This window comes from Pleurodeles waltl, chromosome 11 (assembly GCF_031143425.1).
Source record: "Pleurodeles waltl isolate 20211129_DDA chromosome 11, aPleWal1.hap1.20221129, whole genome shotgun sequence".
NCBI classification, from domain to species: domain Eukaryota; kingdom Metazoa; phylum Chordata; class Amphibia; order Caudata; family Salamandridae; genus Pleurodeles; species Pleurodeles waltl.
Window position 1 is genome coordinate 533,461,394 of NC_090450.1, and position 25,315 is coordinate 533,486,708.

Sequence of the window (25,315 nt, forward strand, 5' to 3'; positions counted from 1 at the left end):
CCGAATACTAAAACTGTAGTATTAAACTTTCACAAGGGGCTTTAAAAAAAAAAAAAAAAAAAAAAGTACATCTTGTAACTTGCAACCTTTTGCTGGTCGCAGGCCTAACACTGGTTGCACTCCTTCTGCACTGCAATATGCAGCTACAAAGCCAAACGGAGGTCCAATCCTTATAATAGGGCTCTGGTACAAAGGCTGATACACCCTTGATCCAGACACATTGGTTGGCATTTTTAAAGCACGGTTCCAGGCAGCAGAAGGCTGGTGGCATGGTTTCCAGTGGTCAGTCCAATACTGTTTAAGCCAGGCTTTATGCACTGATGTCCCCGCAGGGCCCCACCCACTCCATTCAGCCAATGTGAGAAGCTGGTTTGGCTGAGGACCGGCAAAAGATGAAATTAACAAAAAAATTAGGACATGCACTAAAGGGGCATTAAAAGGAGGCAGCAAGCTACTCGCAGGGTCTGTGAGCTACTGGTAGCTTGCGGTCGACCGCTTGGAGACCCCTGTTCTACCTGCTCCTCAACTCTTTGAAACCCAATTGAATAGATAAAGAACACTGAGAAGGTGGAAACATCAACGGGACTGAAGCAGATAGGGTAAACAGAACTGAGAGATAGAAAGCAACAACTTTTCTAGATGATAATTTCAAGAAGCAATCCCTAACAAACACCTACGGCGCTTTTGGCTATCCTACAAATTACTGAAATATGCATTTCCTACAACCAATGCAGCTTTTCCCCAGTAAAAGGAGATGACGACTTAGAGCAGAAATGCCACAAATTTATGAACATGTGGATAATCATAGGATTGTTCGCTTGGCTAAAGTGGTTAACATGTTGTTTAAAAGTGCAATTTTAAAGCATTCAGTCTGTGTGCTGTTTTTCAACGAAAGAACTGTGAAAGTCAAAGAGGAGAAATTAAGCATTTGTTGTTGGTATAAATGAAACTGTGACAAAGCTCAGGGTACAATGGAAGGAATCATTCAAAGGACCACTTTCTTTCTGTCAAAGATGCTGGATGGTTCTTTGGAAGACAGAGCCTGAAAATTGCTAATGCTCCTTAGCAGAAGTGATAGCTAACCAAAAGGCTTTCTTTCAGAAGTAGAAAACCATCAAAATGACATACAACAACCACCTTTTAAATGTGAATTTCACATTTCAATGAGCGATATCATCTGTTGTGTTAAGGTATGCACAACTACCACCAGGTTGAGTTTGGTAGCTGTGCAGCTTTAGAGGATTTCTGAAAGGAAAGGAAAATTAGAAAGTGAGCAGGAATTATTTAGATCCTCTAGATCCGCTTTTAAGTTTATTTTTTGTTTTTTTAAGGCATGAGGACAATGGAGATGAGGTGATGTATGTGCTCATCTCCGTTATCGCTGTAGCCAGAATTGGGTAGGAAGCGTGAAGAGCGTCTGGTAATTGAGATCATGATCTGTGATTTCTCTGAAGGTTTCCTAACTTATACAGTTTTTCAATTCGAGAGTGTAGGAAGAGTAATCCTTCACTCTTTAGTGGTTTAGAAAACCCGATCTTATGGATTTTCTCAATTAATACGTTGGAGAGTTTTTAAGGAGACTTCCTTAAATTATAGACATAACGGATATGCAGGATTGTGTGCAAGAATCTGGAGATCCTAGAGATTCATGCTGCAACATTTAGAACACACTTTAATCAGTTTTGGGGAAAGTTTGACTCTTTCCCAAAATCCAGTCTGATATACATAAGGCGTTTAAGCAGTTTTTAAAAGTAAGGCATGCAGAATATAGAAAAAACACACACTTTCAAGAAGACCACAAAGGTATGCAGAGGGAAAGATTACGGCACAACAAATAATAAAGCCAGGTGAGTGAAAAAAATTCCAAGATGGTACCACTAAGTACAGAAACTAAAGCAGAGCACCAACAAGATGGAACAAAACTCAGTTGCTCCATAGAATTCACAGTCCAACATAGGCATTCAATTTTTTTTAACACCATAAAAAACTGGAAAGTTGTCCCTATGACAGGGCAGGAGCATTTTGTGCAGCACATTAAATACAGGAGGGCAGGTGACGTGTGGCATAGTTTTTATTAAATGTTTATGTGATGCTGTAAGGGGCACATGCCGTACTATATGTTAACATGAGCAATCTGTGCATCGTGTGTATTAGGGTGCCTGGAAATAGTTCAGGGCCTAGAAGATATAAAACTTGGGTCTGTTATATTCTAAGAAGATACACATCGTCACCTGTCACATATTTTACAATAACTGACATCAACACGCCATTTTCTGCTGTCTGCAGCCGCTAGCTTTCAGGTAATTCAGCAACTATAAAAGGCCTTGCTCAGCTCCATAGCAGAAGAACTTACAAGATACAATAACGGCAGCTTCCGTGTGCTTCCTGAATTCTGAACAGAAATCTTGTTCATTGTACAATATAACTTAAAACAAGCTGAGCATGAGCAAACCTTTCATCACTATATAAACTACCATGTTAAAAACAAGAGGAAAAAAAAAAGATACAATTGATTTGGGAAAAGCAAGGCAGATAAACCTATTGCTAGGGAGATGCTGAGAGAAGTCTCTCCGAACTGAGGCCTTATGGCATGAAGGTATGTGGGTGGTGTATGGCTCTGCATAAACATTCTGAAGTAAACTAGGTTGTATATTAACAAATTATAGCAAAGGTAAGAATTAGACTCATTTATTGGGAATGTGTGATGAAATATACTTGGGCTATGTTTAGGGCTCAATCTTTAATTTGATTGCTGGTCTATAATAACCACAACTAATTATTACATTATTTGTAGAATAGTCCATAATATTTGTGTGTATGTACGTGTGTGTATGTACGTGTGTGTGTGTGTGTGTACGTGTGTGTGTGTGTGTGTGTGTGTGTATGTATGTACGTGTGTGTACGTGTGTGTGTGTGTGTGTGTGTGTGTGTGTGTGTGTGTGTATATGTATATGTACGTATGCATGGATTTTGGGGTCGATGGCAGGGCTCTGTAGTTTCACCTACAGATAAGAGACTTCTCACATCCTTACTCACAATAGTATAACCATACAGTTCCTTTTTGGGCTCAAACCATCTACTGGGTACGACTTCATTAATTTTGGAGAACTCAACACAGGTAAGAGGCACAAAAACATTTCCACCAGTTTTTTATCATAATTAGTCTGCCACTTTTGATAGAACACTAAACAAAACTTCATGCTTGCAGGACCAATTATATTCTGAAAAAAAAAAAAAAACACAGTTGCCAGTACAGAATTTACCAAGCAAATGTCACACTACATACAACAAAACTTTCTGTCACAACGTGTTTTGTATTCAAGGAGAGTAGTACAAGAACCCTGTTGATGAGAGCAGTATCTTACCAGGCATCATGTGATAGATCATTTCGCAAAACCTTCAGAGAAACTTTAACTTCCCCAAGAAAAATATCTTGCGCCAGATTTCCATTGTTCCACAGATCAACCCTGAAATATAAAACACAGATTATTATAACTTATGTTAAGACTCTGTCAGAATGCACTGTTGCACCACACAAAGCTCATGCAGGTAAGACATGAGTAAGCTTTGTAATTTTAGCATCCAAGCACAAGCACTGATGAACAAGTTACTTACCTTCAGTAACGCCCAATCTGATAGAGACAATATCTAGTTGCAGATTCCTTACATTTGAATTCCCCGAGACGTCACACTGGATCTGAAGAATTCTGTGAAAAGTACCCCTGTGCGCCGCTAGGTGGCATCACTCAGCTCCGTGTTCGTCATCAGCATTGTACGCGCCAGGTATGATGTTGCAGTTCATATATAGGCGGCAGCCTGCTTGACGGACATCAGTTTCTTTTTACAACTTACCACACTAGAAATGCAGAGTTATAAAGAAGCTGACTACTGGTGCATCAAAACTAAGGCCCTGAAGGGGAGTCCCTTCCCATAGAAATCAGTTGGCAGAGCAGAGAGGATGGGTCGGTAAGGAATCTGCAACTAGATATTGTCTCTACCAGTTAAGGCATTACGAAGGGTAAGTAACTTGCTCATCTGATAGAGACTTCTATTTCCATATTCCTTACCTTTGAATAGATACCTGAGCAATACCATCCTCAGAGTTCATACTCCAAAGTCCTGCAGGACTGAACGGGCAAAGTGTCCATCCCTACGGACCTTACTGTCCAGGCGGTAGAGTTTGGTAAACGTGTGCAGAGATGCCCACATTGCTCCCAGACAGGTGCTCTCAGCTTCAGCCCGTGTAGTTTCAGCATCTAAATCTCACGGGGTTGCTTCTTGGCCAGTGCGTAGCAGATCATAATACAGAGATTGACCCATCTGGAGATGGTTCGCTTCTGCACTGCCCAACCTATCTTCGCACCCAAATAACCTACAAAGAGTTGATCATCCAGCATAACGCTTTTGTACGATCAAGGTAGAATGCCGTCTTTTTGGGTCCCAGCAGTGAAGTTTCTCCTCTTCCTTAGTAGGATGTAGGGGTGTGTAAAAGTAGGCAAGGTAATGGATTGGCCAACAAGAAAGGGTGTAACAACATTTGGCAGAAACAGGGCCCCGTGTGAAGCACCACTTTGTCAGGATAGATGGAAAGGTAGGGTGGCTTAGATGACAATGCCTGCAGCTCACTCACCCTGCGGGCAGATGTAATGGCCACAAGGAAAGACTGTTTTCAAAGTGAGAAGCCTGGGAGGACAATTGTGGAGAGACTCGAAAGGAGCGCAAATCATAAGTGTCAAAACCAAATTCAGATCCCATTGGGACATAATGAATGGGGATGGAGAAAAAAAGATGTGCAAGACCTTTGAGGAAAAAAGGTTGATCAGGCAACCTCAAAATAGTCGCAAATAACCTTTAACCCCCAGGGTGCCTGGGGTGAGCTGGTCTCATCCAGGCACACGGTTCCCGTGTGCCCTTGACGAGATAAGCTCTTCCTGCGACCGGCCCACAGGGGGAGCGCTAGCGCTCCCCCATGGGGCCTCCCACCCACACCCCCATTCGAGGATCCACCCACAACCCCCCCCCTTAGCAATCTGATGATGTCAGCGCACTCACAGCATGCCGTCATCAGGGGCCCGCGATGGTCGACTAGGAATCCCCACTAGGCACCAGGGATTTCGTTTTAATTTTATTTTGGGGAGCGACCCCTTGGGCAAGGGTCGCTCCCCTGGGGGGCTATTCCAAATCCTATATCGCTTTCCCCCTCCCCCCGGGGGTAGATCGGCTGTTTTTTGGGCCAATCAGGGGGGGGGGGGGGGGTGTCAAAAACCACTACACCACCAGGGATTATGGTTTTTTTACGTTTTTGGGCAGCAACCCCTTAGGCAGGGGGCGCTGCCCCGGGGGCAATCCATTTTAATATGTTTTGGCCCCCCACTGGGGCTAGATCGGCCATGTTTTGGGCTGATCTCGCCCCTGGGGGGGGGGGGGTCAAAACCCACCAGGCGCCAGGGATTGTGTGGTGTGTGTGGGTTTTGTGTGCTTGGGGGGACCCCTTGGGCAAGGGTCGCCCCCCCCCTAAGGGGGGAAAATTAGTATTGGCTATTTCTGCCCCCCTTGGGGGCAGATGGGCCTATTTTTTTAGGCCCATCTGCCCCCAAGGGGGGCAGAAACCACCAATACGCCAGGGATTTTTTTTCTCCCCTTTTTCTGTTTTGTGCTGGGGGTGCCCCCTTTGGCAAGGGTCGCCCCCTGAAGGGGAAACAGAGCTGTTGGCCATTTCTGCTCCACATGGGGGCAGATCGGGCAATTTTACGCCCATCTGCCCCCAAGGGGGCAGAATCCACTTAGGCACCAGGGATCCTGTGTGTGTGTGTTTTGTGTGGGGAGGCGCCATCTTTGGCAAGGGCCGCCCCTCCCAAAGGGGGCACGCTACTGATGGCCATTTCTGCCCACCTTTGAGGCAGATCGGCCTATTTTTTTAGGCCCATCTGCCCCCAAGATGTCAGATTTTTTTTTGGGTTCCCTTTGTTTTTTTGTGTGCTGGGGTGCCCCCTTTGTCAAGGGTCGCCCCCCGAAGAGGGCACAGAGCTGTTGGACATTTCTGCCCCACTTGGGGGCAGATTGGCCTATTTTTTTAGGCCCATCTGCCCCCAAGGGGGACAGAATCCTCTTAGGCACCAGGGACCTTCTGTGTGTGTGTTTTGTGTGGGTGGAGGGGCGGCCCCTTTGGCAAGCGTCGCTCCCCAAAGGGGGGCACATTACTGATTACCATTTCTGCTTCCCTTGGGGGCAGATCGGGCTATTTTTTTAGGCCCATCTGCCCCCAAGGGGGGCAGAAACCACCAATACGCCAGGGATTTTTTTCTCCCCTTTTTCTGTTTTGTGCTGGGGGTGCCCCCTTTGGCAAGGGTCGCCCCCTAAAGGGGAAACAGAGCTGTTGGCCATTTCTGCTCCACATGGGGGCAGATCGGGCAATTTTACGCCTTAGGCACCAGGGATCCTGTGTGTGTGTTTTGTGTGGGGAGGCGCCATCTTTGGCAAGGGCCGCCCCTCCCAAAGGGGGCACGCTACTGATGGCCATTTCTGCCCACCTTTGAGGCAGATCGGCTTATTTTTTTTAGGCCCATCTGCCCCCAAGATGTCAGATTTTTTTTTGGTTCCCTTTGTTTTTTGTGTGCTGGGGTGCCCCCTTTGTCAAGGGTCGCCCCCCGAAGAGGGCACAGAGCTGTTGGACATTTCTGCCCCACTTGGGGGCAGATTGGCCTATTTATTTAGGCCCATCTGCCCCCAAGGGGGACAGAATCCTCTTAGGCACCAGGGACCTTCTGTGTGTGTGTTTTGTGTGGGTGGAGGGGCGGACTCTTTGGCAAGCGTCGCTCCCCAAAGGGGGGCACATTACTGATTACCATTTCTGCTTCCCTTGGGTGCAGATCGGGCTATTTTTTTAGAAACCACCAATACGCCAGGGATTTTTTTTCTCCCCTTTTTCTGTTTTGTGCTGGGGGTGCCCCCTTTGGCAAGGGTCGCCCCCTAAAGGGGAAACAGAGCTGCTGGCCATTTCTGCTCCACATGGGGGCAGATCGGGCAATTTTACGCCCATCTGCCCCCAAGGGGGCAGAATCCACTTAGGCACCAGGGATCCTGTGTGTGTGTGTTTTGTGTGGGGAGGCGCCATCTTTGGCAAGGGCCGCCCCTCCCAAAGGGGGCACGCTACTGATGGCCATTCCTGCCCACCTTTGAGGCAGATCGGCCTATTTTTTTTAGGCCCATCTGCCCCCAAGATGTCAGATTTTTTTTTGGCTCCCTTTGTTTTTTTGTGTGCTGGGGTGCCCCCTTTGTCAAGGGTCGCCCCCCGAAGAGGGCACAGAGCTGTTGGACATTTCTGCCCCACTTGGGGGCAGATTGGCCTATTTTTTTAGGCCCATCTGCCCCCAAGGGGGACAGAATCCTCTTAGGCACCAGGGACCTTCTGTGTGTGTGTTTTGTGTGGGTGGAGGGGCGTCCCCTTTGGCAAGCGTCGCTCCCCAAAGGGGGGCACATTACTGATTACCATTTCTGCTTCCCTTGGGGGCAGATCAGGCTATTTTTTTTGGGCCTATCTCCCCCCAAGGGGGCAGAAGCCACCAAGACATGATGGAATTGCTCCCCTTAGTTTTTTTGTGCTGGGGGCGCCCCCTTTCACCCCCTTTGGCGAGGGTAGCCCCCCCCCCCCAAACAGGGTACAGAGCTGTTGGCCATTTCTGCCCTCCTTGGGGGCGGATCGGCCTATATGTTTTAGGCCCATCTGCCCCCAAGTGGGGCAGAAGGCACTTAGGCACCAGGGCCCATTTCTAAGTTCTTGGTGGCGGGGTGTTTGTCAACTGGCGAAGTATTTGTATATGTGATTATAACAATTTATTTCTTCTTTTTGTTCTAGTTCAAAGCTTTTGCTTCCTTTGCAGTGGATCATTGCGGTTTTGGCAGTAGTTGTCCTGCGGTTTGCATAGTTGCATGTTTTTGGTAAGGAAAAGCAATTTTCTCCAAAGGTGTATTGTTGACATGCATGAATGACCTGTTTGTAGGTGGTGTAGTAAATGCAGTATTGTGTGTGTAATTGTCCCTAGATTTGAGCACAATGATATTTGTGTTGTCATACGTCCAATATGCTTTTTTCTTTTTATATATCATTGGTGATTGCTTTGTCTGTGCAGAGTAGTTGCTGGTGAGTACCTTTTTCAGGCAAGTGAGTGGTATAGTTTTTTACTACATAACTCTTTGTGATAAAGCTACACTTTGTTTATTGCTTATTTTAGTGCTGGTTGTTGTTGACAATCCATTTGTTGTTAATGAGGATCATGGCTGGCCGCAGAGTGACCGCTCAGCAGGTTGTTGGCATGCTTTTTGAGTCGTCTTCAGACCATGATTACGAGACTGACTCTGCATCTGAGGCAGAGGAGGAAGTGAGAGATTCTGGAGGTGAGTTTTCTGTCCAAGAGGATTCTTCTGATGGGGAAGCCACTCTTCAGTGAAGATGAAGGGCCTGTTTTAGAGGAGGACATTGATGTGCCAAGAGTGCAGCAGCCTGGGGCTGAAGGGTTTCCAATTAGAAGACCTGACACCTGGATTGCCCCAAACATGGAGCAGCCACAGTTACCTGCATTTACTGGCCTCCCAGGGTGTAGAGTCAATACGGAAAACTTTTTGCTTGTCAATTTCTTTCACTTGTTTATGGACGCTGTATTTTTGGAAGAGATTGTGGAGCAGTCTAATTTGTATGCAGAGCAATATTTGAGGGACTACGCTGCCAGACTTAGGCCTCAGTCTAGAGCTACTCAGTGATTTCCCATATATCTGGAAGAGATGAAAAAGTTTTTAAGTTTGACTTTTTTGATGGGGTTGATAAGGAAGCCATCACTTGCTTCTTATTGGTCTACTAGTCCCTTGATGGCAACGGCTATATTTCCTGCAACTATGACACGTAGTATGCTGCATTTTGTAGAAAATGCTTTAGCCTTGCCACGAGATCACCCTGATTGTGACCGTCTTTTTAAGATTAGGCCTGTCCTTGATCATTTTGTAGATCAGTTTTTCAGAAGTCTATGTTCCAGGCAAAGAGATAAGTGTGGACGAGTCTTTGGTCCTTTTCAAGGGGTGTTTAGTTTTTAAGCAGTGCATTCCTAGTAAGAAGGCACGGTATGGAATTAGATTGTATATGCTGTCAGAAAGCAGTACAGGATACGTGTATAATTTCTGGGTCGACACTGGTAGGGATTCCAGTATTGACCCTCCTGGTTGCCCGGCTAGTTTTGGAGTTAGCAAAAAAATTGTGCGGGAACTTGATAGATGACTGTTTAACAAAGGTCACCATTTGTACGTAGATAATTTCTACACTGGAGTGCAGTTGTTCAAGGAGTTGTTTAGAGTGGACACTGTTGCTTGTGGCACAATCCGTTCTAACAGGAAAGGCTATCAAAGGGAGCTTGTCTGTAAAAAACGTGAGAGGGGACAGTGCAGTGCCTTGCGGAATAATGAGCTGCTAGCTCTGAAATCTTCAGACAGGAGGGATGTATACATGCTATCTACCATCCATGATGAGAGTACTTCCCCTGTGACTGTTTGGGGTCAGGTTGCCGAAGTGCGCAAACCTGCGTGCATTTTGGACTACAATAGGCACATGGGTGGTGTTGATAGAGGTAGATCAGAGGTTGTAACCTTACACTGCTCTTCGTAAGTCTTATGTGTGGTATAAAAAGTTGGCCCTACATTTATTTCATTTGGCAATTTTTAATGCTTTTATTGTGTTCAAGGATTGTTCACCTGAGTCAAGGATGAAATTTGTTATACATTTCAGGAGTCAGTGATAGAGAGCCTTATTGTGGGCGACCAGGCAAGAGTTCCTAGAGTAGCAGTGGTGGAGGATGTGGCTAGATTGAAAGATCGTCACTTTCCAGATCACATTCCTCCCACTCCCAAAAAAGACTTGCCCACTAAGAAACGTAGAGTATGTGCCTGAAGAGGTATCTGGAGGGAGAGCCGGATGTACTGCCCCGATTGCCCTTCAAAGCCTGGGCTGTGTGTGGCCGGCTGTTGTAGAAGTTACCACACACAAAAAATTATTGGGAAATACCGTGAGCGTAAACTGACTATTTTATATTTTCATATGTTCAGTTTCACGGTTGGCATTACTGTCATGTATTTAGTTAGAGCTTTTGTGTTTGTAGTTTTGTACTTATTTTATAATTAGTTATTTTTTTTTTGTTTATTAAAAAAAAAGTGATGGAGGTGTGCGTGGGGTGGTGCTTGGCTGGCGGTGTGCGTGGGGTGGCGCTTGGCTGGCAGTTTGCGTGGGGTGGCGCTTGGCTGGCGGTGTGCGTGGGGTGGTGCTTGGCTGGCGGTGTGCGTGGGGAGGCGCTTGGCTGGCGGTGTGCGTGGGGAGGCGCTTGGCTGGCGGTGTGCGTGGGGAGGCGCTTGGCTGGCGGTGTGCGTGGGGAGGCGCTTGGCTGGCGGTGTGCGTGGGGAGGCGCTTGGCTGGCGGTGTGCGTGGGGAGGCGCTTGGCTGGCGGTGTGCGTGGGGAGGCGCTTGGCTGGCGGTGTGCGTGGGGAGGCGCTTGGCTGGCGGTGTGCGTGGGGTGGCGCTTGGCTGGCGGTGTGCGTGGGGTGGCGCTTGGCTGATGGTGTGCGTTGGGTGGCGCTTGGCTGGCGGTGTGCGTGGGGTGGCGCTTGGCTGGCGGTGTGCGTGGGGTGGCGCTTGGCTGGCGGTGTGCGTGGGGTGGAGCTTGGCTTGCGGTGTGCGTGGGGGTGGAGCTTGGCTGGTGGTGTGCGTGGGGTGGAGCTTGGCTGGTGGTGTGCTTGGGGTGCCGCTTGGCTGGTGGTGTGCTTGGGGTGCCGCTTGGCTGGTGGTGTGCTTAGGGTGCCGCTAGGCTGGCGGTGCCAGACAAACTTCAGTCCACACACTCCCATCAGCTAGTGTGACTGCTGTATCAGGCATGTGGGCGAATGTAAGTGATGGGTGCTTGAGTGGCGCTGCCTGTCGATGCGAGTGTTGTAATGTGCTGGGCTCGTGGCTGGATCCTTGAATGGTCTTGTGCATGTCATGTATGAAAGGTGTGTGAACGGACTGTAAAACGGTTGGTGCCTTGACACGGCTTTACAGCTTACGAGCTGTGAGTCATTGGTTCAGTTATTTGGCCTTTCAGTTATTAAGTGCATTTCACTTTTCTGAAATCTCTTGTTAATAAAGTTTGATCTACTGAACCATCACTCACCCTTGTGTCAAATCCAACCAGTATGTGTGGTAAAAATGACAAAACCTGCTCCGCTGTAATCAGGCGTTGCAGCACACTTGTGACACGCTAGGTGTCTCAGGTGGGACCCCGATGATGAAGCATGCCACCAACTTGGTTGGTGGGTGAGGGGTCTTTTTCACATAACCTAAGTGCGTTTCTTTTCACAATTTTAGTGTTTGGCACATCACAGACATACGTGGACACATCAAAATGATATATTGCAAAACTACCTGTTTTTTGGGGGGGAGGGGGCAACTATGTTTTTGGTCCTGAGTGCGGCCTTCATCTAGGGAAACCTACCAAACCCAGACAGTTTTTAAAACTAGACACCCCAAGGAGTCTAGGGAGGTGTGGCGTGCGTGGATCCCCCAACATTTTCTTACCCAGACTCCTCTGCAAACCTCAAAATTTGCTTAAAGAAAGCATATTTTCCTGACTTTTCATAGTAGGATCACCGCTCCAGCACAAAATTCCTACTCCCCAGCGTTCCACTCAGTCTCCCAAGTAAAATAACACCTCACTTGTGTGGGCCCCCAAATCAGATTCAGCCTAAAGATGAATAAAAGAAGAATATGTGCTTATCAATTCGCTGTGCTATCCCCTCAATCTCTGTAAGTTTTGGGCATTTTTCTGTTGGAGGCACCTGGCCCACCCACACAAGTGAGGTATCATTTTTATCAGCAGACTTGGGAGAACGCTGGGTGGAAGGAAATTTGTGGCTCCTCTCAGATTCCAGAACTTTCTGTCACCGAAATGTGAAGAAAAAGTGTTTTTTTTAGCCAAATTACGAGGTTTGCATAGGATTCTGGGTGACAGAACCTGGTGAGAGCCCCACAAGTCACCCCATCTTGGATTCCCCTAGGTCTCTAGTTTTAAAAAATGCACAGGTTTGGTAGGTTTCCCTAGGTGCCGGCTGAGCTGCAGGCCAAAATCCACAGGTAAGCACTTTGCAAAAAACACCTCTGTTTTCTTTGGGAAAATGTGATGTGTCCACGTTGTGTTTTGGGGCATTTCCTGTTGCAGGCGCTAGGCCTACCACACAAGAGAGGTACCATTTTTATCAAGAGACTTGGGGAACATAGAATATCATAACATGTGTTATGGCCCCTTGTCTCTCTAAATTTTTTCCTTCCAAATATAAGAGAGTGTGTAAAAAAGATATCTATTTGAGAAATGCCCTGTAATTCACGTGCTAGTATGGGCACCCTGGAATTCAGAGATGTGCAAATAACCACTGCTGCTCAACACCTTATCTTGTGCCCATTTTAGAAATACAAATGTTTTCTTGATACCTATTTTTCACTCTTTACATTTCAGCAAATGAATTGCTGTATACCCGGTATAGAATGAAAACCCACTGCAAGGTGCAGCTCATTTATTGGCTCTGGGTACCTAGAGCTCTTAATGAACCTACAAGCCTTATATATCCCCGCAACCATAAGAGTCCAGCAGACGTAACGGTATATTGCTTTAAAAAATCTGACATCGCAGGAAAAAGTTAGAGTAAAACGTAGAGAAAAATGGCAGGTTTTTTTTACCTCAAGTTCAATATTGTTTTATTTCAGTTGTTATTTTCTGTAGGAAACCCTTGTAGGGTCTACACAAATTACCCATTGCTGAATTCAGAATTATGTCCGCTTTTCAGAAATGTTTAGGTTTCTGGGATCCAGCATTGGTTTCAGACCCATTTCTGTCACTGACTGGAAGGAGGCTGAAAGCACAAACAATCGTTAAAATGGGGTATGTCCCAGTAAAATGCAAAAATTGTGTTGAAAAATTGGGCTTTCTGATTCAAGTCTGCCTGTTCCTGAAAGCTGGGAAGATGGTGAGTTTAGCACCGCAAACCCTTGGTTGATGCTATTTTCAGGGGGGAAAAAAATCACAAGTCTTCTTCTGCAGTCCTTTTTTCCTATTTTTTTTTTTTTTTTTTTTTAAACGAAATTTTCACTGTATTTTGGCTAATTTCTTTGCCTCCTTCAGGGGAACCCACAAAGTCTGGGTACCTTTAGAAAAAGGACGCAAATTTGGCGTGGGTAGCTTATGTGGACAACAAGTTATGAGGGCCTAAGTGCGCCCTTCCCCAAATAGCCAAAAAAAAGGCCTGGCACCTGAGGGGGAAAAGGCCTGGCAGCGAAGGGGTTAAGAGTGACCATAGAAGAGCTCTTCCAGGCAGGGAAAAGAAACAGGACCTTGGAGAAAAAGGCAGAAAGAGGGTGTGGTCAACAGACTTGCCCATGCACCATGCCACATATAAATTTCTTCCAACAACAGGCGAATACTGCTTTGGTGGAGGGACGCCTGGCTGCCAAGATTACGTTACAGACATCAGGAGGAAAGTCAAAATCTATCCAATGTTGCCACTCAACCTCCACGCAAGAAGTGTAGAGTCGACATGTTTGGGTGAATAACCCAACCCTGCTGCCAAAAAAGAATATTCTGCCCAAGGGGCAGTCTACCCGGAGAATCGATGGACATGCTCAGCAGCTCGGGATACTAGACTCTCCGTGCCCACTACTTGGCCCCAGTCATTCTTAATATTCTTGAGAACTTTGGGCAGAAGTGGTATGGGCGGAAAGGCGTACAGAAGGCTTGAGTTCCACTCGAGACAAAAAGTGTCTCCAATCGATTACCGCCTTGGAGGCTCCAACCAACAAATCTGCTGATATTGTGCGTTCTCTGCGGAGGCAAACAGATTTAACCAAGGCTCTCCCCACTGCTGAAATAAACCTTGCGCCACCTCCTGGCTGAGATGCCATTTGTGATCCGCTACACACTTTCTGCTGAGTTTCTCTGCTCTGGCATTCACAGATCACGCCAGATGTTGAACCACCAGGGATATGCCTTGCTGTTCCAGCCACAATCAGAGGCCCAGAGCCATTTCACAAGGGGTCCACAACCCTACCTTGCTCTGCTTTTTGCAGTAGCACATGGTGGTGGGCGTTGTCCTAGAACACCTGCACCATCTTTCCCTTGATAGAGAGAAGAAATGCTTTTATTGCCAGCCAGAGTGCACAGACCTCCAAAAGGTTGATGTGGAGTCCTGAGTCCACTCAAGACCAGATGAAAATGTCTAGCGGATCACAAAGTCCACCTCTCTCAGATGGCCGCCCCATCCCAAGAGTGACACATCTGTCATTACTGTCAGATCTGGTTGGGGAAGGGAGAGGGATCCGCCTCTGATCCAATTGCGATTTGTTAACCACCACTGCAGATCTTCGCAGTTCTATCCGAGATCTGAACCTTTTCAGAGAGATTTCCCTGATGCTGCGTCCACTGGAACGACAGGTCCCACTGCACAGCCTGCATATGCCAGCTGGTATGCATCACCAGCAGGATACAGGAGGCCATGAGGCCCAGCAGCCTCAGTCATTCTCACTGACATTCAGGATAGAGGCTGAAACATCGGTATCAAAGCCTGATTATCCTGGACTTAATGCTTGGGAGGATAAGCCCGAAACTGCACTGTGTCAAAAACAGCTCCGATGAAGGGCAGTGCCTGAAAGGGAGTCAGGTGTGACTTTGGCACATTTATAGTGAACCCCAGCAAATGCAGGAGGTACGCCATAGTCTGGAGGTGGGAGACGACAGCCTGAGATGAGCCCGTCTTCAGCAGCCAGTCGTCAAGAACTCTGCCTTGTCTCCACAGATGGTGCCATCAAAGGGCATCTCCACCAAGGTAGCTTCGACATCCCCTAAAAAGCCGAATGTCCGCAACCAGGCGTGGAGTCTCTGGGTCACTGCCGATGAAACTACTCTGCCTAGCGAGACGGACGTGTCCAGTCCACAAAGAATTGTAAACTTCCCTGCATCTCTCCCAGGGGAAACAGCCTGACAAAGTACCGCACAGGACCTGTGGCAGCACATGTGCAACTGTATTCCACAGCATTTGGGAATAACGGCCCAAAAGGAATGAGGTATTCAAAGACCACAATGCAAGGCTGGCGAAAGAAAATATTTTCTTTTCAAGTGTGTCCAACCTTTTGTATTTTCTATCTGGTGGTGTGGAATGGAACACACCCTGGGAGGTAGAAGCTTGGATAACCCAGCTCTCAGGGGCAGAGTGTTGTGTCAGAAAACTTGGGTTCCCTGAAAGCAAGGCGATGGCAGCAGGCAAATGTCCTGATCACAGGAGCCCCTGTGCTGGGTTTCGACCAGGTACCCAGTAAAACATATGTGAGGGCCTCATTAAACAGGAGCATGGGTTCTGAGGTGAAAGCTCCTGGTTGTAGCACCACTGTTAGGAGATATGTACTGACGGCCACCAAGGGCAACTCAAGGTTCAGGATCTCAGCCGCCCTACTCCCCACCATAGAAAAGGAAGCTTCTTTCTCCAAAGCCACAGTAAGAGGAGAAAGCATTCCAGTATCTGGAGAAGAATCCAGTTGGCCAGCTTCACCCAAGTCTGTACACCAGTCCATGGGTTATTTTTTATAGAGCTGGTATTCTAAAGGGTTCAGCAACCCCTTCCATTCATCTCCGAAACCTAACCCATAAGAAAAGGGCTCGGTTGCGACCTAGAAGGAATCGGAATGGGTGTGGTACAGTGTCCATTTGGCTCTGAGCCCTAGTCAGGGATTAAAATGGGAAAGGTGCTGTTCGTGGGCGAGGACAGCGCCAGGAGCGTTGGGAAAGATCAGAGTGGTATGACCTACACCACTTAATTTAAAGGACTGGATCCTTGGGTGCCCCTTGGCGCAGTCTAAAGCCGCTGTTGTGGTACCCAAAGGGGCCCCTTCTGACTCTGCAGGGCCTAAAGGAGCTCCAGCAGGGTCAGACTGCCCAAAAATTAGGCCTATGGCCTCATAAAACTCTTGAGTTGGGTAGAGGTCCCTCTGGCTCCCGGAAACCCGGGGAGGCACAGAGTCCTCCCATTCTCAAGCTCAGCAGAGCGAGGCCTAGTAGGTCGATGCTCCCTTGTCTTATCGGTCAACAGACAAAGAGAAACTGAAGAGCGCTTCGATGTCTTAGATTTCTTCTTGTGCCTCAACTTACCCCAAGGACTTGGAGTGGTACAACGGCGATGGAGGGCTTTGTGACCGATTCTGGGACATTCCTCTCAACAGAAAGCTCGACTTGCGTAGAGTGGAGCGCTGGACCACCATCAGCTTTAGTGACCGCTCCCGCAAAGCCTTTGGATGTATGGCCCGACACTCTGAGGACTACTACAGGCTGTACCATAGACACAGGAGGTGCGGATTTGTCATGGACTTCGCCCAATGACAATATCCACAGGGATTGAAGTCAGACTTTCTGGATGACACCCTTGCCACACCAGAAGTAGATCACTCAAAATAATCTTCGAAAAAAGTAAAAAAATAAAATTAAAAAAAAAGCCAGTCAAAAAATGACTGAGGGGTAAGCTCTCTTCAGATCAGCGCTTGCTGGTACGGTATGAAAAGAACTGACGTCAACATGTCGGGGTGGCACCCATATAGGAACCGCAACATCATACCTGATGCAGACGCGGCCAGATGCAGAGCCGATCGACACCTCCTCATGGTGCGCAGGGGTACTGCTCACAAAATTATCTGGATCCAATATGACAGCTGCGGGAAACTCAGAGGTCAGGAATCTGCAACTAGAAGTTGCTACCTGTTTATAGGCTTACTGTCATAAGAAGGCTTTTTAATATATTAACGCCTGGCATGCAGACACATTCACAAGACAAGAAAATTAGTATAAATGCAAAAGTGCAGGAAAGAACATTTGCAGACAATTCTAGCACTCACGGAGGCAGAAAGCTAAGTACTTCCTAGAATAAACAGTCATACACACAGCTATATAGACTTATGTATCTGCTGTTGAGCTGTGAGTGCAACTCGCAGAGCATACATTTTAACTTCAAGCAGTTACTCTCAGCTCTCAGTCTTCTGAAGTTGATCAAAAGAGTACCAATAAGTTGAACAGGAAAATAATAAGGTTACCTTTAAGGTGAAGTTACTCTTAGTCCATATGCTCTCGGCTATTTCCAAAATACATATCTGCCACCTACTAGACAGATTGCAAACTGCTTCTCATGAAGCAAAAGAAAACTTAATTCAGCTAGTACTGCTTGCATGTGTTAAATATTAACTGGGCCTTATTCTGTTCCCCTTGCTGGTGTACCAATATGCCAGTTTTCCATTTTTAAATGTAATATATCGGTGTGCTGATTAGGACAAATAGCAGGGAAGGGGCTTGAGAAACATAAGATTAGGAGATTTGTTATGGACTACAGGTAACTTAGTTTTAATTCTAATTCCAGTATTTCTCCCACTACCAACCTGTGGGTATGTTACAGGGTATAAGAGAGCAGAGCAGAAGCACAAACAGGAAAACTGTCAGTCAAGCCCTAGTCACCATCTGTCTGGACTACAGCAATGGGCTCTCCACCACCCAACTCACGAAGAGACTCCAGACGATACAGAACTCTGCTGCCAGACTCATCCTCGACCTCTCCAATCAGACCCCCATCACCCCTACCCAGGAACTTCCACTGGCTCCCCATTCAGAACAGATGCCAATTCAAGATACTGAAGCACACCTACAGGGCCCTCCATGACCAAGGACCAGCATACATCAACAACGGCCTGAACTTCCACCAACCCTCCAGATACCTGCACTCCGCCTCCCTCGCCCTCGCACACACTCCACGCATCCGCTGAAGCTACAGTGGAGGACGATCCTACTCACACCTCGTCTCGAAGTCCGGAACAACCTTCCCCTCCACCTCTGAACATCATCCTCTCTTCAAGGAATCAGACAAGGACTCACATCCTCTGGCTTTTTGACTGACCCCAGCAAGAACCCAGTGCCTGGATACCCTCGAGGGTGATTAACCACGCTCTAAAAATCCGAGTTGATTGATTGTTTGATTAAGATAGAGAAGTGAAAAGAATCACAGTTTGCAAAGGAAAAAAATAGCAATTGCCCATTCCTGCAGATACCAATGGCCGCCAAAGAGGTCTTGCTGGTTACTGCTTAATATATATGGTGGTACTTAATAAAGGATGGGATACTGTCCACAGAAAAGGTAAAAGTCCTGTACCAGGTTTTCAGGCTGAGCAACTGCAGTGAGTGGCGGAATCACAGTACCAAGAATTGCCACTAAGTCACATTGTAACCTAAGTGAGAATGGAAGATGTCTTTCACCAACAGACATTGGCCTATCTGCTAGAAATCCTGAACCCATACCCAATCAAGAAAGCTAGACACATTGATCTGGGCAAGAAAACATTGTGGCATAAATGACTGCTTCACACCTGCGGACACTGCGGCAGAATAGTGCTCTCCTCCAAGCAACTACACCCAGAAACTGTGCAATGGGACTCGCAAGCTCTTCAAGCCCACTGCCTGGGCAGGCCATTAGGGAAGCAGTAGGCAAACCACAGAGCCCTGTGCAAGGTATCTATGCCAGAGAAACCAATAACCCTTCCAACACACACACTTAGAGACAGAAGGGCTCAGAAGGGGAAGTTTGGTCGACAGCAGGATGGGCAAGGATTACCTCCAGACAGGGAGTGCTCCCTCAGCAGTTCTCATTCCTGACGTCACACGAAAACAAGGCAGGAACATCATCACAGGTGGAAAAGGATCCAGGCCGTTGCAACAAATGAAACTAGATAAATATTCCCTCCACTGTGGCGACCAAGGAAAACCCACGGACACGGAGCAGCTTAAGCACGAGAAGACGACAAACCACCCATGCTAAAAGACATCCTGGCGCCGATTCAGGAGGTGAAAGGGGCACTGGAACTCAAAATAGATTCGGTCTCAAATGAACTCACACTAGTGCGTGCACTGCAATGCAAACGGAGAGGACAAGTTTATTATACTAACTACTCTGCTTATGCCCGGGGGGTTCTTATCTGGATTAACACACTGCATCTGCACTGATGACCTCTATGCTCTATTATATGGTTTTAGTCAGCAGGAGTAGAGCTTATTGGAGAACTCTGGAAAGAGTAGGAGACCAGACCCAGGAACACATGGAGGACTTAAGGCGTCAGTAGACACCCGGTGAAGGGGAGGGATAAAGGGGAGGCTCCTATATGAGCATATACATCAAAGATGATCCATTGACAGACACTATGGGGACTAAGAGACCAGTTCTTATTCATTGGTTGATGTTATGAATAGTAAGATTGTCTTCATTACTGTGAAATATTGAAATGTGTACATTACGCAATATATTGACAATATTGACTATAATCTACTAATGTCAAACGGAATATATCATTGTAGAGCTCTGGAGGTACCTCACTGTTTCTAATAAAACTTCATTAAAAAGTGTTTTTTATAAAAAATAAAAAAATAAAAAGAGATCCTGCCAGAAGATCAAAGACTTGCAACTATCGTTGTGATCCCCAAAGCGGAGAAACTGCCTGAGGACGGTTCATTCTATAGGTCAATTTCCCTTCTCAATGCAGAAGCTTAGATTTTGCACAAATCCTGGCTACTCGTCTCCTAAAAATAACCCCTTCTTGGACCACCTAGATGGTGTGGAATTTATGCCCCGCCGGAGTACTACCTTAAATCGGAGGCGACTGCATAAAGTACTGAGCAGTGCTCCACACATACAGGAGGCAGCATTTGCATTCGCACTCGATGCACACATGGCCTTCGAATCTACTGACTGGACCTTCATGTTTGAAGTCCTGATCAAAATCGGCTTTGGCCCAGCGTTTGGCTACAACCTCGCTACACCACACCCCTGGCACGTGTCAGGGTGAAAAGCAGTATGTCGAAGACCTTCAGTTTATACAAAGGAACAAGACAGAGCTGCCCCTTGTCTCCATTAATATTTGCGCTAACAATCGAGCATCTGGCAGCGTAGATAAGGCAGGATCCCCTGGTTCAGGTCCTTTGATGGTCTGTGTAGGAAGATGGCTCTGTATATACTATACCAAAGTGCGGCTTAGGATCCACAGAGTCCAGGGGTTCCCCAAAGACTTTACAGAGCCTAAATTAGATAATACAAATGCTCTCTTTTGTGGCACTGTGGTCAAGAAGTTAGGCTTATCAAAGGGTAGTGCTAAGCATTAGCTGTACTCACACAGTCAACAAATGAGGCGCACACTGAATGACTAACTCAGCCCAATGTTTATGTATAAAAAAATATACCTTGTTACTTTATTTCTAGTACAAAAAGGATCTATGATGCAGGTAAGTACAGTTTCAAGAATGTATCACTTTTAAGTATCAAATGCACGTTGTAACTCACAGTCAAACGAGTAGACATTTAGTGCAATTTTCAGTGAATGCAATGCAGTCCTGGGTGGACAAAGTACATACACAGTTTACAGTTAAGTACTAGACTTACAGCCTCAGTCCTCTGGTTAAGGTGTCCACAGGGCAAAGTTTAGGAAGACATCAAGGGTAAACCACCAGCAACACAGGGCCGGCTGGGTGAAAGGGTCAAAGCTGGTGTTGGGAGCTTAATGGAATCCTATGGAGACTGGGGGTGCCAGGTTCTGGAACTGGTTAGACACCTTTTGCTTGGGCGTATGGGGATAATCACTAAGGAGACAGAGTTTGGGGTCATATGGGACCTCTCGTTCAATACCTTCTATTAGCGTATTGACCACTGAGTACCAGAAGACCCCCAGTCTAGTACAGGTTGCAGATGTTGTTGTGGTGGCCAGGAGGAGTCAACTCGGGATAGACTTGAGGACGGCATCACCGAGGGGACTCTCTCTGGTCAGGTGGTCCACTTGGACTCGGGCCGTGGGTGTTGGGTGCAGAGTGGGGAAGACCCGTGGATCCGGAGGGCTCTGGAGTCCTTGTTGTAGGTTTCTTTGTGGACAGGGCTGCAGTCCTCTAAGGGTTTGTAGAGGTCACTGGTCTTGCAGGATGAGTTGTCTTTTTGAAGTAGGAGTTTCAAAGCTGCAAACAGGCAAGTAGGGCTGGGGCCAAGTTAGTTGTCATCTGGAGTCTTCTCTGCTAGTACAGCTCTTCAATTCTTCTTCTTTAAGGTCACCAGGAATCTAAAGAGCAAGATTCAGGGGCGCCCCTAAATACTAGATTTAGGGGCGTTACAGGGGTCAGAGGGCAGTAGTCAATGGCTACTGACCCTGAATGTGGCTATACACTTCCTGTGCCCACTCTCGTTGGGAAGGGGGCACATACCTAACCCCATTAGCTATCTCCCTCCAAAACAAGATGGAGGATTCTGCCAGGAAATGTTCACTCCTCCTGGTGTTAACTAATTTTTCCCACTGGACCTGCTGTCAAAAGTGGGGCTTGGTTCACTAGCTGGAGAGCTTTGAGGCAACAGAACAAAAGGCATGAGGCTTTGAGGCTCACCATCAAGTGTTGCTGTTCCTGCAGCGGGAGGTCGGAAGCACCTTCACCCAGGGCAGGCTTTGTCCCTAACCACTGAGAGCAGAAAGGCCTTCACCCAATGTGGTCTGAAACTTGTCTGGTTGTGGCAGACTGGCATAGATTGGTCAGCCACACACTAGAGGGTTAGGAAAATTTCAGGTGGCATCTCTAAGATGCCCTCTGTGTGCATTTTACAATAAAGACAACACTAGCATCAGTGTGGATTTATTGAGCTGAGACGTTTGATACTAAACTTCCCAGTCTTCAGTAAAGCCACCATGGAGCTGTGGGGTTTGTAATGACAAACTCCCAGCCCATGTACTCAATATGGCTCCACTGCACTTACAATGTTTAAGAATGGACTTAAACACTGTAGGGGGATATTGCTCAAGCAGCTATGCCGTCGCCTGTGGTGTAGTGCACCCTGCTTAGGGCTGTAAGGCCTGCTAGAGGGGCAAGTTACCTATGCCACATGAGGGGTTTGTGGGCACGGCACCAAGGGAGGGATGCTATGACAGTGTTACCTTTTTCTCCTCACCAACACACACAATCTGCAATGGCAGTGTGCATGTGTTTAGTGAGGGGTCCCGTAGGGAGGCAGAATACATGCTGCAGCTCTTATAGACCTTCTCTGGCCACACGGCCCATGGTACCACTGGTTCCATTTACAAGGGACTTAGCTGTGTGCCAGAGGTGTGCCAAGTGTGGAAACAACAGTACATTTATGGAAAGAACACAGGTGCTGGGGCCTGGTTAGCAGGATCACAGCACACACACAGTCAAGTTAGCATCAGATATCAGGCAGAAAGTAGGAGGTGACCATGCCAAAAGGGAAACTTTCCTATACTCTGATCAATAGGAGGACAATGTTTTTCTCTATCCTGGCAATATGTTACTATACATATCAGACCCTGAACTGACACTAAACAGGCTGGGGCAAATATTCCACATTTATAAACACCACTCAGGATACACCATTAATTGCGAGAAGTCCCAGATTTATGTCCTACAGGGGAGAACGCTGCGATTGCCAAGAGACTGCCCAGCGGAGATAGTGATTAGAGGGCTTCAAATATCACTGGTGTATTTCACTGGGAACCAGACGCTCTTTTACCCTTGAACGGTTGAAAAAAATGATGTGCACCACTAGAGGACACTACCATTGACACTATCGGGTAGAGCTGCCCTATTCAAAAAGATGTCCCTTTCTCTGTTTCTGTATATATTGCAAAATACACCCTATTCAGGAGGCGATGATATCTCTCGCAATCCTGCAAAAACAATAATGCCTGGCCCACTCTGAACACTACAGATATTTACAGATCCAGCATGCACTTCAAACAGCGATACCTAAACACACACAACGTCCAGATTCAGCACCCTTGGAGAGGACCGGCTTCCATGTCCCACAAAGCCACCTAACGGACGTATAAGAAAATAATCCGCAATTCACTAGGCGCATTGGCACGATTGCAAGCCAAATGGCCTCAGGACTTAGAGGTTATAGAGTAGGACAAATGAATCAAAACCCTTGCTTCCCCTAGGGAAAAGCAGTTCGATCAGGATTTCTCTGGTACAACTAAAGGTACTACACCAAGCAAATTACTCCTCCATCACACTGCTCAAGATGGGCAGAGCAATCTCGTCCAATTGCAGGCGGGCTGTGGTCAGATGGGTACCTTTCATCATATGATTTGGGATAGTCCGAAAATACAAGCTTTTTGAGGGGAAGTTATAAAGACTTCAAATCATGTCTTGAGATCCTCCCTCACACCTGCAAGTGAAGTGGTGTCTTCTGAACATGTGGGGAAGAGTTAAATCTGCCTCGAAAGTCATGGGTGTGGGTAACGCACGTTCTGGCAGTCGCAAATCGAAATATAGTCTGAATGTGGGGGTTGAAACAGGTGCCACTTACAGCAGAGTGGAGTGAAGACATGGACTGGTGAATACTGGCAGAGAAGACTGTCTACTAAAGCCGTGGGTGACCAAGGAAATAGGACAAACTTTGGGGACCCTGGAGGGCATTTAGGGGTGGGATGTAGGGGGGCCTGGTGAAGACTGTGATCCGACCTGACCAGTCAAGAGAATCTAGACATAAGAATTTGGATGATCCAAAAGGGGATGCAATGACAGGAAGGGTCTCTTTTATTCCTAGTAAAATTGGGTAATGTGGATTTGTTTTGGTGCTCTTTCTTGCTTTTCTTGAAAATGCCAATAAAAAGTGGGAAAAAAACTCGACAGTTATTGCATTCTATGCTCAAATGGTCTTTTAAACTATATGTCTGCAGATATTCTCCTCGCACTCCTAAAAAAAAAAAAACTCTGTCTGGTACACCTAATATTCATTAAGTGAGTGAATGTGCCTGCTCAGCAATTCTGCTCTCTGACTGAGAATCTCTGCATGTGGGAGAAAAATGGACAGCTCCTGAGAATTGGTTTATTTCCACAGTAAAGATCAAGGAGAATGGATCCCTGCCTTGTTTTCAGATGTTGAAAAAGGCAATATTTTCGTTTGTCTTCACCATAACCTTGGACTTAGGCACAAGGAGGAGGGTTTTAGTTTGGCCAGGAAGACAGCCTCTAACTCTGGCAGGTTTATGAAAAGACACATACTAGATATGACCCAAAGGGCATGACAGACAAGTCTTGCCAGTGACTCCCCTTACCACACTGTGGTGACTGTGACTTGCAACTATGACAGGAGGAAGGGACTCAATTCAAGATCACAATAGAAACTGAGATACGTTGACCAGGACTGCCATGAACCGGCAGTCCTGTAGTTGGTTCCAGTGTTCTGTCAGGTGTAGCTGTGGAGAGAGCACGGTATGAAGGACAACGCATGAAGGATTCTTGCAACGCATGAAGCCTAGGGCACTACTAGGCTGTCCGAGTTATACTCCAAAAAAAAATCATGATCTCTAGTCACCATGAAGGGCTAGAATGAGGGGGTAGAGGGGACTGTTGTAAACCCTTAGTCCAATACAGTCCTAATGAATTGAGAGGTCTTAGATACTGCCACAGAAGTCTCAGTAATTCACAAATACACCAAGACCTGGTCTTTAGAAAACTTGTTACAACTAGGACTACTGAAGGCTTGTTTTTTGGTGGGTGCAATATTAGGAGAGCTGTGCCCACAAATGGAAATCGTTTATTTAAGAAGGTGCTTGGATAACTTTAATGGAAGATAGGTTTAGAAGCGGATATTTTTTGCTAGATTCTGCATTGGTATGTTGGAGTGAGGTATAATATATCATGGGTCGAATCTGTGTTCAAGTAGGATTTGGGATTATTTGGGCCATGATTTTAATACAGTTATTTTCAGAAACTGGTTGAAAGTTTGAGAACACTTTTCAGGTTCTATGATGGGTGGAATGGACAGTTCAATTTCTTAATGTTGGCTCTGTTTAGAGATTTGGTTCATCATACTTTGGTGTCAAGATGATTGGTTCCAATGCAAATTATTGTTTTTTTACCACTTAAAAAACCTCCTTTCTGCTTCTTTTTTTGTGATCTTGTGGGTTACGTTATGTGTGAACCAAGGGTTACTTTTGGTGTTACAGTTTTTGGCCCTAGTGAGGCTTATTTCTAGAAAACAACAGTTTTATGTCTGAATCAAAGTTCAGATTGGCCCAAGCCAATTTTAAGACACATGGCGTGCCTCTTTTGTTAGGTGATCCATTGCTGACTGTGCAGAATGTTTCTTAATTTATTGGAAGATAGTGCAAAAGGAGTACAATGATGGTTGGATCATTCAACTTTGTTTAGTGCCAATAGAAAGAATAGGATCTCTGGTGGATAGGATAATTTTT

At 46.6% G+C, this 25,315-nt stretch overlaps 1 protein-coding gene across 1 annotated transcript in view; it reads right to left on the reverse strand.

The window, feature by feature from the left end:
• Positions 1–25,315, reverse strand: part of RASA2 (RAS p21 protein activator 2) — a 461,891-nt gene that overhangs the window by 232,172 nt on the left and 204,404 nt on the right. The window contains exon 9 of the mRNA XM_069213940.1: positions 3,366–3,467. Within this exon, the coding sequence (XP_069070041.1) occupies positions 3,366–3,467 (102 nt within the window). The remainder of the gene's footprint in view (positions 1–3,365; positions 3,468–25,315) is intronic.